This window comes from Fusarium poae, chromosome 3, assembly GCF_019609905.1.
Source record: "Fusarium poae strain DAOMC 252244 chromosome 3, whole genome shotgun sequence".
Classification (NCBI taxonomy): Eukaryota; Fungi; Ascomycota; class Sordariomycetes; order Hypocreales; family Nectriaceae; genus Fusarium; species Fusarium poae.
The window spans coordinates 2,496,455-2,517,019 of NC_058401.1; the positions used below are offsets into that span (position 1 = coordinate 2,496,455).

Consider the following 20,565-nt stretch of genomic DNA (forward strand, 5'->3'; position numbering starts at 1 on the left):
AGGGCTCCATACCATGCACCTGCCCGCCTATCCAACGCTAGTCTTATTCAGGCAAGCGCCAGCCTCTCCCTGGCCTTTCACCTCTTCAGCCTTTCTGCTCGCCCTGGGGTCCACAGTCTGCTGAATCACTACCTAGCGATTTGCCTTTAGTACCGGCCTACTAGTACCTACCTAGGCACCAAAGATTGCTGCTACCTACCGGACAAGTACCTCCCTACGCGCTTGCTACGGTTAGTGGCATCAATTTACCTTTGTCTAGGTACTACTCCGTAAGGTTGGCCCATTTGCCATTTTCACCTTTCACGTCAACGCAATCTGCTATTCATTCATTTCTTTCTTTCAAAGGTGCAACAATCACAACACAAAACTCGGCTCATCTAGAGAACGTCGCGCGTTAACGTTCTTCTACTTTACACTCACACACAGAATCTGACTCACTTGATCAAATGTCGCATACCAGCTTAAATTGCATTTCCATTCAAGCTTGGTCTTTGACTGTTTGATATAGCCCATTACCGCGTCTGCAACCTATACCAGAGCTTGCGCCCCTGAAGCAGCCCCGACTTTGTTTCCTTTCGCGACGTATATCTCGTTGTAGATTGCGAATTTTTTTCTTCTTTTTTTTTTTTACATTTCTCAGCTTTTGGGCCTTCATCCTGACTTGCCTGCATAAGTCGAAGTGTTTTGACACCCAAAAACTCGCCGAAAAAAAAAACATGACGGAGATCGAAATGGAACTCGATATGGCCAAGTCGGGCTTCGACGGCCGAAACGAAGACGATATGATCGATTTTGACACCGAAATGGCAGACTCAGCCCAAGATTTGGAGAAGTTGGATGGTAATCTCGAAGGTGTGGATAGAGAGATGGATGAAGACGAGGATGTTATGAACCACCACACGTATGAGACGAACGGAATGATGGGCGAAGATGTTGAATTTGACCTTCACGATGTCGACGATACAGCACATAGTTCAGAACCTGTGGATTATGAAGTCAGCGAGGCCCCCGAGCTTCAAAAGCAAGAACCTGCTGTTATAGCACAATCGTCCAACGAGGAAGAGCAAGAATACGATAGTAACCCTAGGGATCCGAACGAAACAACCACCCAGAGAGACGATATTCCGGATGACGGCGCATCTACACATGAAATCGATTACGAATTTGAAGAAGACGCAGAACTTGACAAGCCTCAACAAGATGTGACTACCGAGACGGCAAATCAGCCAACAGATTCCGGGGAAGAGCAGGCAACCGATCTTGCTGCAAGCCACAAAATCCAGGAACCTGGCGATAGCACCCCTGTACCCGAACAAGACGCAGCCGAGCAAGTCCTGGAGGAAAAACATGCCTCTAGCAGTCATGCCGACCAAGACGAATTTCTGGATCCACAGGAAGTGCCGGCTGAACATGAGGGGTCCGTATTTGAAAACGTTGAGGCCGCGGACTTAGCCGTGGATGACCATGAGCAGGTAGATGCTTCTAACAGTAACCAAGAGTTCTACGAAGAAGAGCATACAGTCAGTCATGAAGAGGTCATAGCTCCAGGAACAGAACAAGATCTCGAAACTATTGGCGAAGTCAAAGTCACAGAAGATGATGGTTATGAAGTGGGAGAAGATGAACACAATGAAGACCAATTGATCGACCCCCAACATGCAGAACTTTCCGCTTCTGATGACGACTTGAACGGGAAGCCCAATGACGAGTTTCCCGCTATCACGGTACAGTATAAGGGAGACGAGTTCCCCATGTTTTCTACCACCACCAACAGCTTTTTTGCCGACACATCGGTTTTAGATCAGCCACTTGAGGAATTACTGGCTGGTCTCCGAACCGAACTGGAAAACGAGATTGCCGCGGATGACGACTTGGTACTCCAGGTCGACGAGCTCGGCCTCGAACTTTCAGAGGTGAGACAAAGGTTGATCTTCCGCCGAGAACCTGCTAACATGATGTACCAGGCAACACAAGGCGAACTCATGACAAATGTTACTTTTCGCCAAGTTCTTGAGATTTTTGATCTTCTTGTCAAGAACCAAGACCCTGACAGTTCACGGATCATGTATACTTATCTCTTTACTAAACCCAACGCAGAGAAGCGCCTCGAATCTCTCTTTAAGAGTACTACGGCAGGCAAGGGCCTTGACGAAGTTATTCACCTTTTCGAGACTCCTATGACGGTTGACACGGGCATGCTTGAAACAGCTGCGACAATCGATGGTGTCCATGAAGAGCTGGACGAATTCGACAGCCCGGTTGACGAAAACGCCGGTGACGGAGAGAATGGCAACGATCACCACGATGAGGAAGGGGAGGCAGAGGAGGCAGAGGAAACAGAGGAGGAAGGGGAGGCAGAGGCAGAAGTCGACGATGAATATTCAGCAAAAGAACATGCGAATCTTGACACTGCTATTCTTGAGGTCCAAGAAGCGGCCAGCCATGAGGGTGCTGGTCCGGACGACAAAGAAATTACTACTGAAACTCAAGTTGCAACACCAGCTAGTGCTTCGATCAATGCCGAGGCACTACTGGAAGTCATCGAAGAACCTAATGCGGTTATCGAGAACGAAGGCCATGAACAAAACGGTAAAACAACCTCACCCTCCACCAGTTTCATTTGTTGCTACCACCCCGACTTCTGTCTCTGTGAACCTTGTGTCTCGGGGTATGTTGAGAAGCATAACCGAGAAGAAAGGGAATACCGGCAATCCCTGAAGGCCAATCACGGACTCGTTTACGATCAACAGCCTAATAGGCTAACCCCCAATTCCTTTCCTTACAAACATGCACACTCTATATCCGACTTCAGCACAACCTTTTCTTTCAATGATACTGACGAATTTTATCCAGCGCATGCTGAAAGTGATGCCGACCCATTTGCCAATTTCGATCTGGACGACGATGCTGAGGTGAACGACAACGTGGTTGCCGAAGCCACCGAAGAGATTGAAGAGACTGAAGAAGGTGGTTTCGGCGAACCTGAGGTCACCAGTGCCCAGACCAATGGCACAAGCACCACTACCACGCTGCAGGAAGAGGAGGACGCTGCGTTTTTCAACATCGACCTTGGCGAAGTTTCTACTGAAGCTGAAGCAACTGGCAAGGCCAACACTGGAGAGAACGACCTGGACGAAATCGATTGGAGGGACGAGCCTGAGGCAGATGATCAAGAGCCAACCACACCCTCTGCCGCTGGTAAGCGATCCCGCGGGGATGACGATGAACACGATGCGGAAGTTGAGCAAGGTACGGTGCAACACGTTCTCACAAATCGAGTTGACTAACATTGTGTAGATGCCAAACGTCGCCGTCCTTGAAACCTTCTACCCCAAACTAACTACCATAATCCTCCAATTTCGGCCAACGCTCTATCATCGTAACTAAAAGCAATAGCTGCCGGTAATTCGGCGCACAGTGAGGACCTGAGCTATTGATAGAAGGATATTTTGGCCGAGGTCATTGTCCAGTCCCACTGTTGCAGCGACTTTTCTGGTGGTAAGAAATCGGTTGTTTCCAAACAACTCAACATGGGCCAACGAAGCCCATGTGAGTGTCTTCAGCGTAGGTAAGTAATGAAATAGCGATGACTAACACAATAGGACGGCATGGCACTGCCTACGGGGCCAGAGCCTTTTTTCGGCCGTCGACGACATGGTCTTTGTTTTTGTTTTTTTTTGTTTCGTACTCGTTGACGGTGACGGTGACACAAGTGTCGATACCCCTTCCTCTTTCAACTTAATAGTTTAGAACGAACTGCGATGCCTCAGTCGGTAAGAGAACTGGTGGTGGATTAGTTCTGTATGATATGGCTCGTGGGATGGAATTGAGGCGTTTTAGGGGGTGAAACTCAAAGCTACGGATATTGCTGGGAGTCGAAGCTTTGTGGAGGCGATTAAGACGAAGAGCATTCGTGATGGGGATCTATACTGAAGTCGGGGACAACTCAAAGGCACATATTGATGCTGGTATTGCCTTATCATAGAAAGTAATGCAAACTTACCAGCACCCGCAGGAAGTTGCTTTATTGAGTGAACGTTGATTCAGGATCTCGTAGGCCTTATAGCTGCCTCGACCCCGTGTATAGCATCTCACCAACTGTGTCACCAGCGCATTATATTGTTGTTGGTCAATTGATTTGCTTTGTTGTAGCTAAGGTGTGCTGCAATGCAGACGAGCTCCATGAATCAGAAACAAACTGGCTTGAAACAAATCATCCGTCGAGAATTAACTAGAGCCACCGTCTTAAGCAAAGACTAAACCATCCAGCATTAAAGGACGTCATGGATCCCCGTTTGAAGGTATCGGGTACATTAGGGGTTGATTAAGTTTGTGCGCTAAGCACGTCGATCAGGAACAAGACTTTAGCCGCCTAAAATGACAAGTGTGTCATATTTGCGGTGCAACAAAATCACGTATCAAAGCAGTCAGTCATATAATATTGTTTTCAAAGGTATTTTGTAGAATAGGTCTATGTAACTACCTAAGTATTGGCTTCAAGTTAACTACAGGTGGGTGAGGCTTAGATGTGGGAAATTTTAATGTGGCGTGCGGGAGGCGTTGTAGGGGGTGTTCTCGATCTATCTTGTCCGTATTCCGGACTGGCTTATCCATAGGTACCTCATACAGCGGAGCTGAGCGAGGCACTAATGAATTGCGGATGCTAAAAAAAAAGTACCCCATCCCCAAAATTCACTGATTTATCGATGCAGTGCGGGTTGCTGACGTGGACACGAGGACTCCATGGTTCAAACGGGACAAAATGGGACTGCTAGGAGGCAAGGAAAGGTTCCAGGGGGTTGACAACCTACTTTGAGGCGAGTGCACCTGAGTGGTAGTGGAAAGGTCGGTTGCAAGCAAGCTAAGGGGGAGAAGTTACATTTGTGTCCGTAGATACATAGGTACCATAGTGGGAAGATGTTGAACCCCTTGAATCAATCAACAATAAGCGAGCGCTAAGATGAAGTTGGGGAATCGATATAGAGAAAGATCTACGTCGAATCAACAAAGGTCATTCATTTATCTAGGCTATTCATTGATGGCATGATGTGGGTTAGGAGATTCCATTGTCTACAACACGTACTTGGCTTGTAGTAACGTAACTGTTGCTGTGCGTGATGTGTCGAGTTATTAGCTCAGGGGTGGGAAAGACCACTTTCATTGATCGTCTTCTGTCTAAGCCCCAGCCCTAGAAATTGAGTTCCTACTCCGTATCTGTCTACTTATATTTATTATTCAGGCCAGCACAGGTGCATATCATGAGGGTAACCTGAGACTTCATCTCATCATATAACTAGGTAAGTACTAAAGCAGATTCATTTTCACAGGCAGTCAGTGAATTAGCAATTACTGCGTTTTGACACCTGGGTCTGTGCCAGGTTTTGTAACGCTACCGTTTTACCAATAAATTGTTTTATCTAATGGATGCTAGTAGTCTCTTTTCCAATAAATGGATCGTGGAATGAAGTGTCGTCAGATGCGGCGGGGGGAAATGCAAAAGAGCAAACGTAATGCACTGGAACTGTACGGGCCACCCAGTCATCCCTCAGGGCTTAGGTTTTTTTCGACTCCATCTTTATTGTAGTGTTTTCTAGGAAAGCACTGTAACGCCAGGGACAAGGACCTGACGCCAGGGGGGGCCTATGGGTCCATTGGCGCCCTCTTTTGAAACCTTTTGAACTCGGACTGCTTGAGGTTGGGTTGGGTGTACTTGGTCCCACACCTGTTGTTTCACTGCAACTCATGTACTTGTCTTCTCCACTTCTGGTTTTGTTCAAGCCTCCCGTCGCCTGTAGTCTACTGAACCCCCCTGTCTGGTCTCGTCAGGTCTGATCTGGCCTCCCCAAACTTTGTCTCTCCCACACAAAGTCAGACCCGACCTAACTAAGCTGCTCACTCGTCTCATCCACACTGCAGTAGCCTCTCCATTTTTGCAATCCAGCCAAGCTGTCCCTTTTTACCCTACTAACCCCCCTGCCATCTGCGAATATCGTCTCGTCTTGTCGCGCCTTACGAGCCTTTCACCTCCTGCTTGCTTGGTTTGACAAGACACGACCCTGTCAACTCTCGACACTCACGAATTCGATAACTATTCAACGAGACGAATATACTTTCGGCCGATCCTTTTCCGTCATCGCGAATTGCCTGCCTGCGAGTTGCATACGTCGGTACCCCCTCCATAGCCGAGTCACTCTGCAAGCGTCCACGCCAACATCGACGAGACATATCGCTTGACGACGAGTTAAAGACAGCTCTTTGATGTGTTTGCGATAAGACTTGAGCCCCTACTTCGCATCAGCCCAGTCGCCTCAACACTCGTTATTGCTACGCGGCTTTTCTCGCCCGGTGCGAGCCTACGCCAACTGTCAACGATCCTTGTGCCTCGACTTGACTCGACGACTTTACTCGACACTCTCCAGGCGCATTTCACCCAAACATTGTCTCAACTTGAACAGTTGCTTTCAACGTATTGGAATTCTCTATAGATAGTCGACTTCGTGCGCTTCGTCGCTGTTGTGCGCTCTCTTAGACATCATGATTGAAGACAAGTACGTCGCGTACCACTTGGCGTGGTCCTACTCCTGAAAGGCCACTTGGATCGGTCCTTTGTCGCAACCCGATCCCCCGATTCGCCCATGATAGCAAAGCTGACATGACTTCTAGGTATATTGGTCTGGCTCTCGCCATGACATCGGCACTCGCCATTGGTATGTTCTTTCTTCTGTATAATGAATGCGCCATGCTAATAACATTCCAGGAACAAGTTTTGTTATCACAAAAAAGGTTCGTCAAATAACTGACGTTCACGAGTAACAAGCCTGCAAACGCCCCGGCGCTTTGTTACGGCTTGTCATTTAGCAATATACATAAGACTAACCAGTTATCAGGGATTGATCCAAGCAGAAGAGCGACATGGCTTTGAAGGCGACGGGTATGTGTATCTCAAGAATCCCTTGTGGTGGGCAGGTATCGCAACTCGTAAGTACCGTATCGTGATTTGATCTTTTCGAGGGCTGTGCTAATACACAATAATAGTTGCTCTCGGAGAAATTTGCAACTTTGCCGCATACGCTTTCGCCCCTGCTATTCTCGTCACTCCCCTTGGAGCTCTCAGTGTGCTCATTGGTGCCGTTCTCGGCTCTTATTTCCTCAAAGAAGAACTTGGTACTCTGGGCAAGCTGGGCAGTGCTATATGCCTGATTGGCGCCGTTATCATTGTGCTCCACGCGCCTCCAGATGAAGAGATTGAGACCGTCGACGAGATTCTGCATTTGGCCATTCAGCCAGGTTCGTAATTGGAGAAAAGGATTACTACGAAGTCATTTCTAACTGGTGTCAGGTTTCCTTCTCTACGCCTTCGCCGTCGTTGGTTTCGCCGTCTTTATGATTTACAGAATTGCCCCCAGATATGGCAAGAAGAACGCTCTCATTTACCTTTCCATTTGTTCTACCGTTGGATCCATCTCCGTCATGTCTGTCAAGGCTTTTGGTATTGCGCTCAAGCTCACCTTTGCTGGCCACAACCAGTTCAGCCACCCCTCAACTTATGTTTTCATGATCTTGACTGCCGTCTGCATTCTGACCCAAATGAATTACTTCAACAAAGCTCTAGCCAATTTTCCAACCAACATGTAAGTAATCGGCAAAAGGATATGCGAAAAGCTCTACTAATATATGTGCCAGCGTCAACCCCCTATACTACGTTACCTTTACGACAGCGACCCTTTGCGCTTCTTTCATCCTTTTCACCGGATTCAACACAAACGACCCTGTCAACACTCTCTCTTTGCTCTGCGGATTCTTAGTCACCTTCACTGGTGTCTATCTCCTAAACCTGTCGAGAGGCGACCCCCATGGTCAAAGACTAAGCGCAGGTCGAGGAGGAAGCGACGCTACCGGCACCGATATGGTTTCTGGTTTACAAACTCGTTTAAGCATGCAAGCTCGAAGAAGCGGCGACCCTTCCCGACACAGCATCAGCAGCCAGCGAGGAGATCGCGAGGGTCTGATTCGGGCGTACGATGAAGAGGAAGCTGCTGGTTTCGCTCTGACCGACCTAGCTGACGACAGCGACGACAGCGATGACGACCTGCGACGTACCAATGGCAATGGCAACGGCAAGGCAACTTACGACAACAGCATCGAACTCGACAATCGCCACAAATCAGGCGACCGATGATAATGTTATGCAACGCATTGCGTAACACAAGTGCGGAGCAATGAACTTCTTGACAGCTTGTCGAGGGAAAGCTTCGCAACAATATTCTGCATGTTTCAGCATCTTAAACAAGCATTGTACATTTTCAAGCCATTTGACCGGGCATTTGTCCTCGGAGTATGGGCAGCATTCATGGATGGTACATTACGCAACGACATGCTTTAATGTTGGGTGTCAACTATGGTTTTCCAATGCACAACGGGGTCGGGACTCGGAACCAAACGAGACGTATTGTTTGCTATTACTGGAGTACTATGGGCACATGGTCTTGGACGGCGTTGGCGGATTTTGTATTGGGGCCGACAGGCAAATTCTCGTTGTACGATAACCGGAGGGCGTAAGCGACGGGAGGCAATGATCACACACATGGGGTTCGGATCAAAGAAGACTTTTTATACTGGACAGCGATGAAAAGGGTGACTAACGCGGGCGTTGCCGCCGAAGTTTCGAGGGTCATAAACGGTTCGGGATGTTGTAGATCTGTTGTCCAAGTCGCAGGGCTTTTTTCTAGGGTTGAGAACGCCCAAGTTTGAATTTATAACAAGAGATGGGAAAAGGCCAGAGGCTACCTATTTGCATAGACAGAACCTATTACGACATGATACTTAACACATGACAGAATTTAGTTGCAGCTCTGACGGAGTGGAAGATGAGGGCATGGGCTGAAATTCTAATATTACCTAGTGTTGAGAGCAATAATCAATCCCCTTTGTCTTTTGCATTTCATATTCGTATCATATCGTCAGGAGGGGTCGACTTTAGTACCTCAATCACATAGTAGTAGGGTTGGAACCAATTGTTTCTGGCGATTTATACACTTTAACAGTCAGACACACAGTTATGAAGAAAAGACAGACCCGCAAAGATACTGGAGTCAGGGGATTGGTAGACAGAAGACACGGCCATATGACGTGTCGTCGTAATCTTTAGGTCTCATTTTTTCTCTTTTATGCTTTGCCTACCATTACAAGCAAGAATGAAACCTTCCGTGCCCTTAGCAGATGCAAATGAACAATTGACGCCTGAGTAGACCTCCGTCCCTCATCCCACGGGTCTCCCATCTTCCTTCGTAAGGTTTTGGTGGCTTTTCCCAGCCTGGTGTTTTAAGCATCCTATTGCTCAACAGCCTGGACCTCCTCACCACCCTCCTCCTCAGCAACTCGGGCATCCTGAGCAGCCTGAGCAGCCTGGGCGGCCTTAGCACCGTAGTCTTGGCTGACGGGCTGGAGAACAGCCTGCTCCTCCTTGGGCTCGATGATGGTAACAGCGTCAGGGAGGGTCTTCTGGGGACCAGCCTTGCCCTCGGGGTCGGAGCCACGCATGATCTTGACCTTGATACCGAGGACACCCTGTCGGAGAAGGACGTGGCGGGTGGCGTGGTCAATGAAGTCCTTGGCGGGCTGACCAGAGTGAATCATGAAGCCGTCGGTGAACTTCATGGACTTGGCACGGGCAGCACGGAGCTTACCAGAGACAACAACCTCACAACCCTTGGCACCAGACTCCATGATGAAACGGAGAACACCATAGCAGGCACGTCGAACGGCGAGACCGTTGAGAAGCTTGTATCGGAGGGACTCGCACTGAGCGACAGCGGAGAGACCACGGTTCTGGACCTTGGCGGCGTAGAGGGACACGGAGTTCTCGGGGAACTTGAATCGCTTCTGGATGAGCGAGGTGAGCTCACGAATGCGGCGGCCCTGCTCGCCGAGAACCTCCTGGGTGTGGGTGGCTCGGATGATGATGTCGGTAACGGTGGGGGTAACGCGGACCTCGACGCCGGAGTAACCCTCCTCAGCGAGCTCGCGCTGGAAGAACTCGTTGAGCTCGGCGTAGAAGACACCGTCAGCGACGAACTTTCTCCTCTTGGAACTGTAAGAGAGGAATTGTCAGTGAAGGCTCTTTATATCTGTTTATTCTTGATTTCCGTAGTGATTTCTACTTTGGCGGGGTGGCGACGATAATGCAATAATGGCTTCGCTTCTTCGAACGAGAGGATGGACGGGCGCAGACAGTAACTCACATCTGAGATCCGGGGTGAGCCATCTTGAAAAAATTGACTTGTGTTGTCGGGACTGGACGTGACTACAGGTGTCTTGTCTTGAGTCTGTTGGCGAGCTGAGGGTTAACGGGCTGAAGAGAAAGATTCGCGATCCTGGGTGGATTTCGAGCCTCACTGACACTCACAAATGGCCGTTCAATTTTTTGGTGTGTGGTTGAGCCCTAAATCTGGCAAGCGGGTGCACACTTGCTCCTTCCCAATTGCGGGGCTGCTTTGCAACTCCGTACCTACTAACTCGCTCCATAAGGTACGTACACTCTGGATGATGACCCGGCAGACGGAGAAACTATTCTGCTGAAATTGGAAAAGATGTCCCAGAATGGGGAAAGCGCTTGGGCCATGCCTCTGACGTCGGGGTCTATAGGTGCCATTTACGTTGGGTGGGAATCTGCGCCTGTGGCTCGTGATGATGGACGAGCCGTAGTCATCTCAGGCTATTAAAATAAACTTAAACCTTCACTCAAGGGCAGGCGGTTTGGCTCATTTCGTTGCTTGAGATTCGGGGCTGTTTATAAAAATGTCACAAGTCATCTTATAATATTCTAATTTCTGGTCGCCTCACTGCAACTACTAACTTCTTCGTCTTCCGGCGGCCCCGCGATATCCATCTACCTCCGCATCACCGCCTCACGAGCTCCTGACGAATCACTTCCGCATCGACACTTAAGCGATTACGAACAGAAGATAGCCTCACACCTGATAGATCATCTTGATCTTGCAAAAACTCTCACCCAAGAGACGAGGAGCTGGCGAAACTGTGGTGCATACCACCCCACGGTTTGCCAAAATGGAGGCCCGCAAGGTATGTGAAATCGTACAGTCAAAGTCACCTCTTTTATAACACTTAACCGCTTGTTCAGCACTCAGCACTATTCCCAAAGTTTCTAACGTAGCTTAGATTGTCGAGAGTGTTCAGGGTATCTACGGTGGCCAAATTACAAATGGCACTTTGCGACTGACTGACTTCCATTTGGTGTTCTGCGCCCCCGTTGATCAATCTGGAAACCCTCCAGACCCTTCACAGAAACCAAAAGTTCGAGAAAGATGGATTCCATTCCCAATGCTGTGCCACTGCGCATTCCGGCCAGTCCCACCTGGGTCACGCCAAGCTCCGTCGATTCGATTACGATGCCGTGACTTTACGTTTGTGACATTCAACTTCACCGACAGTGAGATCGCCCGCGATACGTTCGATTTCATCAAATCTCGAACCTGCAAGCTTGGGACGGTCGAAAAGCTATACGCGTTTAATCACAAACCCCTGAAGCATGAGCGGGAAGTTGGAGGCTGGTCATTCTACAATCCAAAAGCCGAGTTTAGGCGACAGGGAATTAGTGAGAAGCTACCTGACAGAGGCTGGAGGATCACGCACATTAATAAGGATTACACCTTTTGCGACACATATCCTGCATTTTTGGTCGTTCCGACCCAAATTTCCGACAACGTTCTCAAATATGCGAAGGAGTTCCGTTCGAGAAATCGTGTCCCAGCACTGTCGTACATTCATCCTATCAACAACTGCACCATTACTCGAAGCTCTCAACCTCTTTCTGGGATAACAAGAAAGACGAATGTACAAGACGAGAAACTAGTGGCGGCATCTTTTAACGCTCTCTTGCCGCCCGGGTCCGAAGACACCACTCCCTTTTCGAGTCAAGCCGATGTATCTTTTGCAAGCTCAACAACAGAGCCAGAACTCTCCGAGACAGAACGTTATGAAGACGAGCTTATTTCAAAATCAGCTGCAGTGTATGATGCTTCTGGTAAGCGTCAGGTATACGGTGCCCAGCAGACTAATTTGATTGTGGACGCTCGTCCAACTATAAACGCCATGGTGAATCAAGTTCAGGGAATGGGCTCAGAAAATATGGACAAGTACAAGTTTGCACGAAAGATATTCCTTAGTATTGAGAATATTCACGTTATGCGAAGTTCTCTCAATAAGGTCGTCGACGCCCTTAAAGATGCCGATATTTCGCCTCTGCCACCAAACAGAGAGCTGCTCCATCAAAGTAATTGGCTGCGACATATTCACAATGTTCTGGATGGGTCAGCTATCATTGCTAGGCAGATTGGCATCAACCACTCCCATGTTCTCATACACTGCTCTGATGGCTGGGATCGCACAAGTCAGCTCAGTGCGTTGGCTCAAATCATGCTAGACCCTTACTACCGCACTATTGAGGGATTCATCGTCCTCGTCGAGAAGGACTGGCTCTCTTTTGGGCACATGTTTAGACTACGATCTGGTCATTTGAACCACGAAGACTGGTTCAATGTGCAAAAGGATGCTTTTGCAGGTTCCAAGGTGCAGCCTGGAGAGAATGACGGCCGAAACGATGCTTTCCAGAATGTTCTGAGTGGTGCAAAGCGCTTTTTCAATCAAAATAAAGACGACCCAGACTTAGCTGCAGTTGTCGAAACAGCACCCGGAAAGGTTGTTGACGACGAAGCAACATCCCCAAAGATGGTCAGCCCTGTTTTCCACCAGTTCCTTGACTGCACCTATCAGCTTCTGCGCCAAAACAGCTCCCGGTTCCAATTTAACGAACGCTTTTTGCGTCGTCTTTTATATCACCTCTACTCGTGTCAATACGGTACTTTCCTTTTCAATTCCGAGAAGCAAAGAAAAGACGCCCGAGCTGCGGAGCGCACGTCCTCAGTTTGGGACTATTTCCTCTGTCGACGGGCTGAATTCACAAACCCGGATTATGATGCCAGTATTGACGACCATGTAAAAGGTCAGGAGAGGATTCTTCTACCGCGGCTTAAGGATATTAGATGGTGGCACCAGGTATTTGGAAGGACTGAGGATGAAATGAATGGTGGTCTGAATGCTGCAGCGGCAGCCGAAACAGATCGTCAAACCGCCATATCGAATCTTCAGTACCCTAGCGTCATTCAAGCCGATGCTGATCCCAGATCATCGACTTCGAGTTCCAAATCAGGGCCCCCGTCGGTTCTTTCCGGAGTCGAAACAGCGCACGAGATACTGACGCCAGAAACACGACATGCACCGATCGAACGAAGCGCATCTGCTGAGCCTAACAGCAACGCTTTTGCCGCTATTCGGGATGGCATCGCAGGTCTTAATCTAGGCAAAGGGATGCTTGGACCACTTACTGGCAACGGCGAGTCTGCCTCGTCTTCAAATCCAGCTCCCGCACCCACTCGTAGCGATCAGGAGCTACGTGAGATGGCGTAGGAGGTCATGTTTCCGGAGTCAGATCCTGGCCCATACTTGGTGGTCGAAACCCATGATTCTGTCAGGCATTGCTGTTCCTGGTCTCACACACTGGCAGCCCCGCCGCTTTTGACTACAGACTTCGCTATGTCTTCAAGTTGGGGTAGTGTTCGCAGTGTGCCTGACGACTTGAGTGAAGAATGGGAGTACATCAGACGGTGCGACTGTGAACTTCTAGAGTCTTGCTTTCATGCCACCCCCAACGTTTCCTTACAACCAAAAGTAAAGCCCGGGACGCCTCGTCATTCTCTAAGTGTGAACCACCCAAACCCTTTAATAAGCCTGGAGACATTATTTACAAGGCTGGAAATGAAGCGCAGGAAAGCGGCGACCGAGCTTTAATCAAGTTATCTGGAAGCTGGAATTTGATCGTCAAAGGAGGGATTACCGTTGGTTTATACAGACGGATTACCATTAGAAGCACCTTGAGCTGGGCTTTGGCGTTGAACTCGGGTGGCGAATGCATTCTGAATTTGCCCAATCCACGTATGTGCATGCACAGCGGGCTTAGACGACCATAGATTTTCTTATGACACCTTATATAGCATGGCACATCAAAGTTGTCTGTTAGATTAAACAAAAGTCCAAAACCTGGCTTTGTATGTTCACCGTTTTTGTTCTTATCTATCTCGTAGCGTCATTCCGGTGATTGAAACGTCTCTATCTTGCTTGATCTTGCTTGATCTTGATTCATACCCACATGATCTCTACCATATATGTGTTTCGCGTTCTTTTGTTTCGTCTCTTGCCCTCACGTTCGGCCTTTTTTTTAGTTTTCTTTTTACCATGTTACAGGAAAACCTCAAGGTTGATCTCGAGAGTGCTAACAGGGTATCTGTGCAGATGTCAGTCAATGTTGCCCATATCAATGCCGCAATTACTCACTTCAAATCAAACTTCTCCAACACGCTAGGGTGCAGAATACCAAATTCGCCAACGCGTCTCTCCTTTCCACCGAGACGGAGGTACACTGATGCAGCATGACCAGCGAAGAACGTAGCATCATCGAGCTCCTCGATCCAATAGCCATCGGACTTGCTAGGGTTTTCCTTCACCTCAAAGTCGACACTCTTGCCAGACAGGCCTTCCTCGTGGGTAAGGAAAGATGTGCGGAGCATGAGCAGAATACGGTCGAGAAGACCATGGACTACCTCAAACCCACTGGTTCGACCGTACCAAGCGGCAGCAAAGTGTCGCTCGTTGCGAGCCTTGCGCTCTTGGGTCTCATCCTTGAAAACAACGTCAGAGACCTCAAAGATCTTCATAGGGACACTGTGGCCCTTGTTCTCACGAATGGTCTTGAGAAGACCGGGGAGAAGACTCGATCGCACGACTTGATACTCGGCGGTCTTAGGGTTGGCCAGACGCACGACGGTGTTTCCATCATCTTTGCGGTTCAGCCAAGCAAAGTTCTCGTCGTGACTGCAGAGAATCAAGGGCATGACTTCACTCCAACCAGCAACAGCAGTCTCAATACGAATGATATCACTGAGCTTGTTGACAGGTAGAGGCGCGCCGACGGTGGCACTTCGTGAGGGTGCAGTACGAGGCAGGTTGTTGTAACCGTAGCACACGGCGAGATCCTCCATCACGTCACATTGGTGGAGAACATCAGCTCGGGTTGGGGGGATAGCAACCTCGAGAAGGTTGGAGTCTTTTGATGAAGGAGTAGAAGTGTAGGACATCTTGGAGAGGAGCTTGCAGAGGCTCTCGGGGGACTCCTTGAGGCCGGTACAGCTGTTTAGGTAGTCAATCTCAACCTCAGCGACTCTAGGCTTCAAGTTAGGAGTGACACGGGTTTGGTTGTTGTGGTCAGAGTTGATCTGGACAGGCTCAACAGTGAAAGGCTCGGAGCAATACATGGAGAACATAGTAACCATGATGTCGGTGACGATATCGAGCTTGGTAAGGTCGGTGGCGGTGATCTCAATGAAGACATTGGTGGTTTCCAATGTAATTTTGGAGTGATCGCCGTTAATGATGGGAGGAAGAGAACAGACGACACGGTTCGAGTCGTAAATGGCAGGATAGACTGGAGAGTCGCGAATGATGTGGAGGAAACGACCCAGGTGCTTGTCGTTCTCATAAAAGTTCATCAGTTCAGCAGAATCCATCTCCTTGGTCTGGTTCAAGGGGGTGAACTTGATGTCCTTAGGAGGCAGAGCCTCGTAGGTGAAAGGGCCCTTGATAGTATCATAATCATGGGTGCCGATGGAGACTAGTGTTCGGTTTCGGGCAAGGTTCTGGTGAAGCTTGTCTTGCAAAGAGATGAAGGACTCATATCTGCTCTTGTCGAATTTGATGTTGCGCAGGATAGCGCCAGAGACGTATGGTCGGATCTGTTCGGCTTCGGGCTTAACAGTAATTGTCTCTAGCTTGCCGCTGGAGGGCTCGACAAGCCGATATTTGGGAGGCTCAGTCTTGCCGCGGAAGACGTTGAGGTTGGAAACAATACCCTCGAAGCAGAGCATATCATATCGGTTGGCGGGGATCTCAATTTTGAGCTGGGGAGGCTCCTGCTCGCCGTTCACAATGGGACGCTCATCGTTTTCCGTATCCTCGTCCAGCTCAATGCCAAATTCGAAGCAGAGGTCCTCGAATTCCTCGGTCGTGAACCTATTTCAAGCGCAACAAGCATGTTAGTATACGCATATCGGACTTTGTCGCGAAGTCGGAGACTTGATGGTGGGGGTTAACGAGGAGGGGCATTCATTCGCACTTTTGACCGAGAGCTTCGTAAAGCTTGTACTTGTCGACGGAGATGGTAGGCATGATGAAGCGTAGCCTCGAGCCTGGCTTGTTGTATAATCCTTTTCCTAGGAATATGAAGATAAAGGTGAGATTTCCGTCGAGCGTTGGACGTGGACTGCGCTGAGTCACAGGAAATTTTGGGGATGTCGTTGTTAGGTACAGGCAAGGAAGTGGGATGTGATACTACGGTACTCTGGAGAGCACAGCACCGTAGTGTGGTGAGGTGGTACCCCGCTACCGGGCTCTTTTGGCGGGGTGTCCGATCTAGCGGATCATCAATACTCCTCTCCGAACATTGACATCCTGATGGTAGGGCAATTACAACAGTCGTAGCAACAGGTGTAACAAAGCTCTATGTTTTGCAAGGAGATGCTGCAGAGAATGATCTCAGCAAATTACAGAATTATATGGCATAAACCTTAGTCAAAACAAACGGCGGGCAGCTTGTAGAGAACAGTCGGGATTAAGTCAGACATGGTATTTCCAATACAGCTTCGAATTAGGCAATATGCTATCTGCTCAAAGCAATAACATCAGACTGCCGAAAAAAGAATCAATTTGCTAATGGCTAAATGCTGTCTGTTCTAAGTTGGGAATGGCGGGGTTTGGAGCTTGATGATTTCGAAGCTATGATAGTGACGTCGAGCACAATCCTTATCCTTCAGAGTCAATCGCCTGTACAGCCAAAACCTTGAGCTGTTCCATTTCTTTAAGTTAAAACACATTTTCAAAAACAGTGTGCCAAGAAGGACAGATACAAACCGCCAGGATAAAAACGGCCTTGTCCCCATGTTCCACACCACGACATAGGTTCGTACCTGAGGCGCTCTGGCCAAGATGAGTGTCAAGAGTGTTAGAGAAAGCTTGCCCCTCAAATCCATGTTTCCTAAGGAAATGAAGAGCCACTCTAACCCCACTTCAGCCACATTTTGCCATTTGCTGTCCTATCCAAATGGAAGTTGTCCTCGGGCAAAAGTTGGGCGCTCGAGGTATTAGAGACGAAATCACTTTATCGTATTTGTGCTATAAATTCAGGTCTTTCATTCCTATATCTCAAATTTTAGAGATTATCTTTTCTACTGCCTACTTCCTACCTACTAACCTAGTAGGCTGTTCGCCCATCGGGGACGGTTGCCCCTCTCTGGGGCCCGGACATGTACTATGTAGCGTTCCTCAGTGTTGCTCAGGGTACCTGCCTAAGCCATTGATGGATAGCCCGGGCAGCTGTCCACTACAACTCAGGCACTGAGCCGCTACAGCGCCCACTACAAGAGAGCCACCAGCCTCACTCATCTTGGGCACCTTGCCAGCCCAGTCCAATTCATCAAACATCCAGCTCCTACTCCACATCTTTCCCTGGGCTCTCTCTTCTCCCTCTCTCATCTATTGATTCTACGTATTCACATGCCCCAGACCTCGACGACCCTGACATAGGCCTCAACCTTGACTCTGCATTGTTAAATTCGCCAAATCTCTTTGCGCCGAGCATAACCCAGGGCTCTACTCCCTTTGTGTGGTGTCGTCTCTGCCCTCGTCTTTCAACCAAAAATCGTGTGTTGGGACTCCTCTGCGCAAATCATTGCATCACCCACCAGTCCAGTTCAGCACCTACCGCACGCGATCCACCCGCAATCGTCCAACCCTCCTCTTTCCATCCTCCTGACGGTCATCTCAACTCTTCCCGGACGCTGCCACTCATTTTCTTCATAAATCTGCGATCTTACCGCCCCGCTCGCCATGGCTGACGCGCCCAACTCTGGCGATGAGCTGTACCCTATCGCCGTACTTATTGACGAGCTAAAGGTATGTCAGGTTTGGCGGTGACGCCACGCTTGCACAACGCTTCCTTCGCCTACCTATCCTATCGCCAGGGACAAGTGATCAAACATTGCTAACATTTGATTGCTCTTTAGCACGATGATGTTTTGCTCCGTCTCAACGCCATCCACCGTCTCTCGACCATTGCTCTTGCTCTCGGCGCTGAACGAACCCGTGAGGAGCTCATCCCCTTCCTCGATGGTCAGTCTTCGATCTTTCCCGCACACCAAGTTGCGACCCAAACATAGACCTCTCCTAACCTTGATGCCTTGCAGAGTCTGTGGAAGATGAAGACGAGGTCCTTGTTGCCCTGAGCGAGGAGCTTGGTGGCTTTGTCGAGTATGTTGGCGGTTCTCAGTGGGGTCACGTTCTGCTGTCTCCCCTTGAGAACCTCGCTGCTATCGAGGAGCCCGTCGTTCGTGACAAGGTAAAGACGCTCGTTCTTCCTTTTACCTATGCCCTCCACCGCTCACTAACTCGTATTTTAGGCCGTCGAGTCCTTGAACAAGATTTGTTCCGAGCTTTCACCTCAACAAGTTGAGGAGTACTTCATTCCCCTCACAATCCGCCTCGCCAAGGCCGATTGGTTCACATCAAAGGTTTCGGGATGCGGTCTCTTCACAACTCCTTACAACAAGGTCTCTCCGCCCGTGCAAGAACAGCTGCGTCAGCAGTTCGGCCTGTTGGTCCACGATGAGACACCTATGGTCCGTCGCCAGGCCGCCACCAACCTCGCCAAGTTCGTCAAAGAGATGCCCGCCACCATCGTTGTCGACGAAATGATACCCCTATTCCAACACCTCGCACAAGACGATCAGGATAGCGTCCGATTACTTACAGTCGAGGTTCTCATTTCTATTGCCGAAGCCGTCCCCAAAGAGCAGCAGGCCAGCCACGGTGTCTTGCTGACAGCTCTGCGCAATTTGATAGAGGATAAGAGTTGGAGGGTTCGCTACATGATTGCGGATAGATTTGAGAAGGTCCGCAGCATCTTTCAGATTTTTACCCATGGTATACTGACTTCTTATAGATTGCCAAGGCCGTAGATGAAGAGGTTGTTTCCCGAGATCTTGTTCCCGCCTTCGTTAAGCTCCTCAAGGACAACGAAGCCGAGGTGCGAACCGCTATTACCGGCCAGATTCCCGGCTTCTGCGCTCTTGTCGACCGTAACGTTCTCCTCAACGATATCATGGGCAGCATCGAAGACCTTGTCTCCGACACTTCTCAACATGTTCGCGCTGCGCTTGGCACCCAAATCAGTGGCTTGGCTCCTATTCTTGGAAAGCAAGAGTACGTGGATGAATTTCGCGCCTCCCATATCCAATGCTAACGTGTGCCGTAGAACCATTGACCACCTTCTCCCCATGTTCCTTCAGATGCTCAAGGACGAGTTTCCCGAGGTCAGACTTCATATCATCTCAAAGCTCGAGCTCGTTAACCAAGGTAACCAACAAACATTTTGCCAGTGAGATGTAATGCTGACACCGCTCTAGTCATTGGCATCGACCTGCTCTCGCAGTCACTTCTTCCCGCAATTGTGCAACTCGCCGAGGATAAGCAATGGCGAGTGCGACTTGCCATTATCGAGTACATCCCTCTTCTGGCCAGTCAACTTGGTGTTCAATTTTTCGATGAGAAGCTCAGCAACTTGTGCATGGGCTGGCTTGGAGATACGGTCTTCTCCATTCGTGAAGCGGCCACTCACAACCTGAAGAAACTTACTGAGGTCTTTGGTGTCGAATGGGCCAGCGAGGCTATCATCCCCAAAGTTATGGCTATGGGTAACCACCCTAACTACCTCTACAGGATGACTACCTGTTTCGCCATCTCGGTAACTATCACCCTTCTTTTGATGCGTCACGACCGTCAGACTAACCTTTTGTTTCAGACATTGGCGAGTGTTGTGAGCATGGATGTTATTGCCAAGTCGATTCTGCCTATGCTTGACAAGCTTGTCTCTGATGATATCCCCAACATTCGCTTCAACGTGGCCAAGACATACCGCGTCCTCATTAGCGTGCTCCGACGTCTTCCCGACGAGGGCACCCTGTACGACCTGGAGAAGCAGGGTAGCGAGATCACGCCGTCGCCACGGGGCTCGGAGCTGATCCAAGAACGAGTTGTTCCTAACCTGGAGAAGTTGCAGAAGGACGACGACGTGGATGTGCGATACTTCGCGACAACAGCTGCTGCCGAGATTTCGGGTCCCATTGCTGGCGGGGAGCCTATGAACACATCTCCATAGATGAGAGACGTAATGAAGCAATAATTGTTGTCGATATAGATTTTTGTCTACTTGTCTTGTCACGTCCGTATCACCGCAGAAAGAAAGAAAGAAAGAAAGACAGACAAGAGCCCATGACGTCGTACGTTGCATATTAGAAGCCACTGGTTTGAGCCAAAACATGTTACGCTGAGGAGGGAGGTTATTCGAAGTGATACGAAACTCCGACATGAAACCTTTGAGAGAAG

At 49.2% G+C, this 20,565-nt stretch overlaps 6 protein-coding genes across 6 annotated transcripts; 4 read left to right on the forward strand and 2 right to left on the reverse strand.

Annotated features, from left to right (window-relative positions):
- Positions 1-716: 716 nt before the first annotated feature.
- Positions 717-3,320, forward strand: FPOAC1_008231 (uncharacterized protein; the record flags this gene model as incomplete). Its single annotated transcript, XM_044852676.1, has 3 exons — positions 717-1,913; positions 1,965-3,249; positions 3,298-3,320. The coding sequence occupies 3 exons, from the start codon at positions 717-719 to the stop codon at positions 3,318-3,320; spliced, it is 2,505 nt and encodes an 834-aa protein (XP_044705346.1).
- A 3,214-nt stretch (positions 3,321-6,534) lies between these two features.
- On the forward strand, positions 6,535-8,179 carry FPOAC1_008232 (uncharacterized protein; the record flags this gene model as incomplete). Its single annotated transcript, XM_044852677.1, has 7 exons — positions 6,535-6,548; positions 6,664-6,707; positions 6,758-6,783; positions 6,888-6,978; positions 7,036-7,287; positions 7,340-7,631; positions 7,684-8,179. 7 exons carry the CDS (start codon positions 6,535-6,537, stop codon positions 8,177-8,179), a joined length of 1,215 nt encoding a protein of 404 aa, XP_044705347.1.
- A 1,151-nt stretch (positions 8,180-9,330) lies between these two features.
- Positions 9,331-10,264, reverse strand: RPS3 (40S ribosomal protein S3; the record flags this gene model as incomplete). Its single annotated transcript, XM_044852678.1, has 2 exons — positions 9,331-10,090; positions 10,242-10,264. 2 exons carry the CDS (start codon positions 10,262-10,264, stop codon positions 9,331-9,333), a joined length of 783 nt encoding a protein of 260 aa, XP_044705348.1.
- An 803-nt stretch (positions 10,265-11,067) lies between these two features.
- Positions 11,068-13,485, forward strand: FPOAC1_008234 (uncharacterized protein; the record flags this gene model as incomplete). The annotated part of the gene is made up of 2 exons (XM_044852679.1): positions 11,068-11,082; positions 11,179-13,485. The coding sequence occupies 2 exons, from the start codon at positions 11,068-11,070 to the stop codon at positions 13,483-13,485; spliced, it is 2,322 nt and encodes a 773-aa protein (XP_044705349.1).
- Positions 13,486-14,313: 828 nt separating this feature from the next.
- Positions 14,314-16,296, reverse strand: FPOAC1_008235 (uncharacterized protein; the record flags this gene model as incomplete). The annotated part of the gene is made up of 3 exons (XM_044852680.1): positions 14,314-14,359; positions 14,410-16,140; positions 16,244-16,296. 3 exons carry the CDS (start codon positions 16,294-16,296, stop codon positions 14,314-14,316), a joined length of 1,830 nt encoding a protein of 609 aa, XP_044705350.1.
- A 1,716-nt stretch (positions 16,297-18,012) lies between these two features.
- Positions 18,013-20,338, forward strand: FPOAC1_008236 (uncharacterized protein; the record flags this gene model as incomplete). The annotated part of the gene is made up of 8 exons (XM_044852681.1): positions 18,013-18,078; positions 18,189-18,294; positions 18,369-18,520; positions 18,582-19,073; positions 19,124-19,383; positions 19,436-19,536; positions 19,587-19,924; positions 19,982-20,338. The coding sequence occupies 8 exons, from the start codon at positions 18,013-18,015 to the stop codon at positions 20,336-20,338; spliced, it is 1,872 nt and encodes a 623-aa protein (XP_044705351.1).
- Between the last annotated feature and the right edge of the window lie 227 nt (positions 20,339-20,565).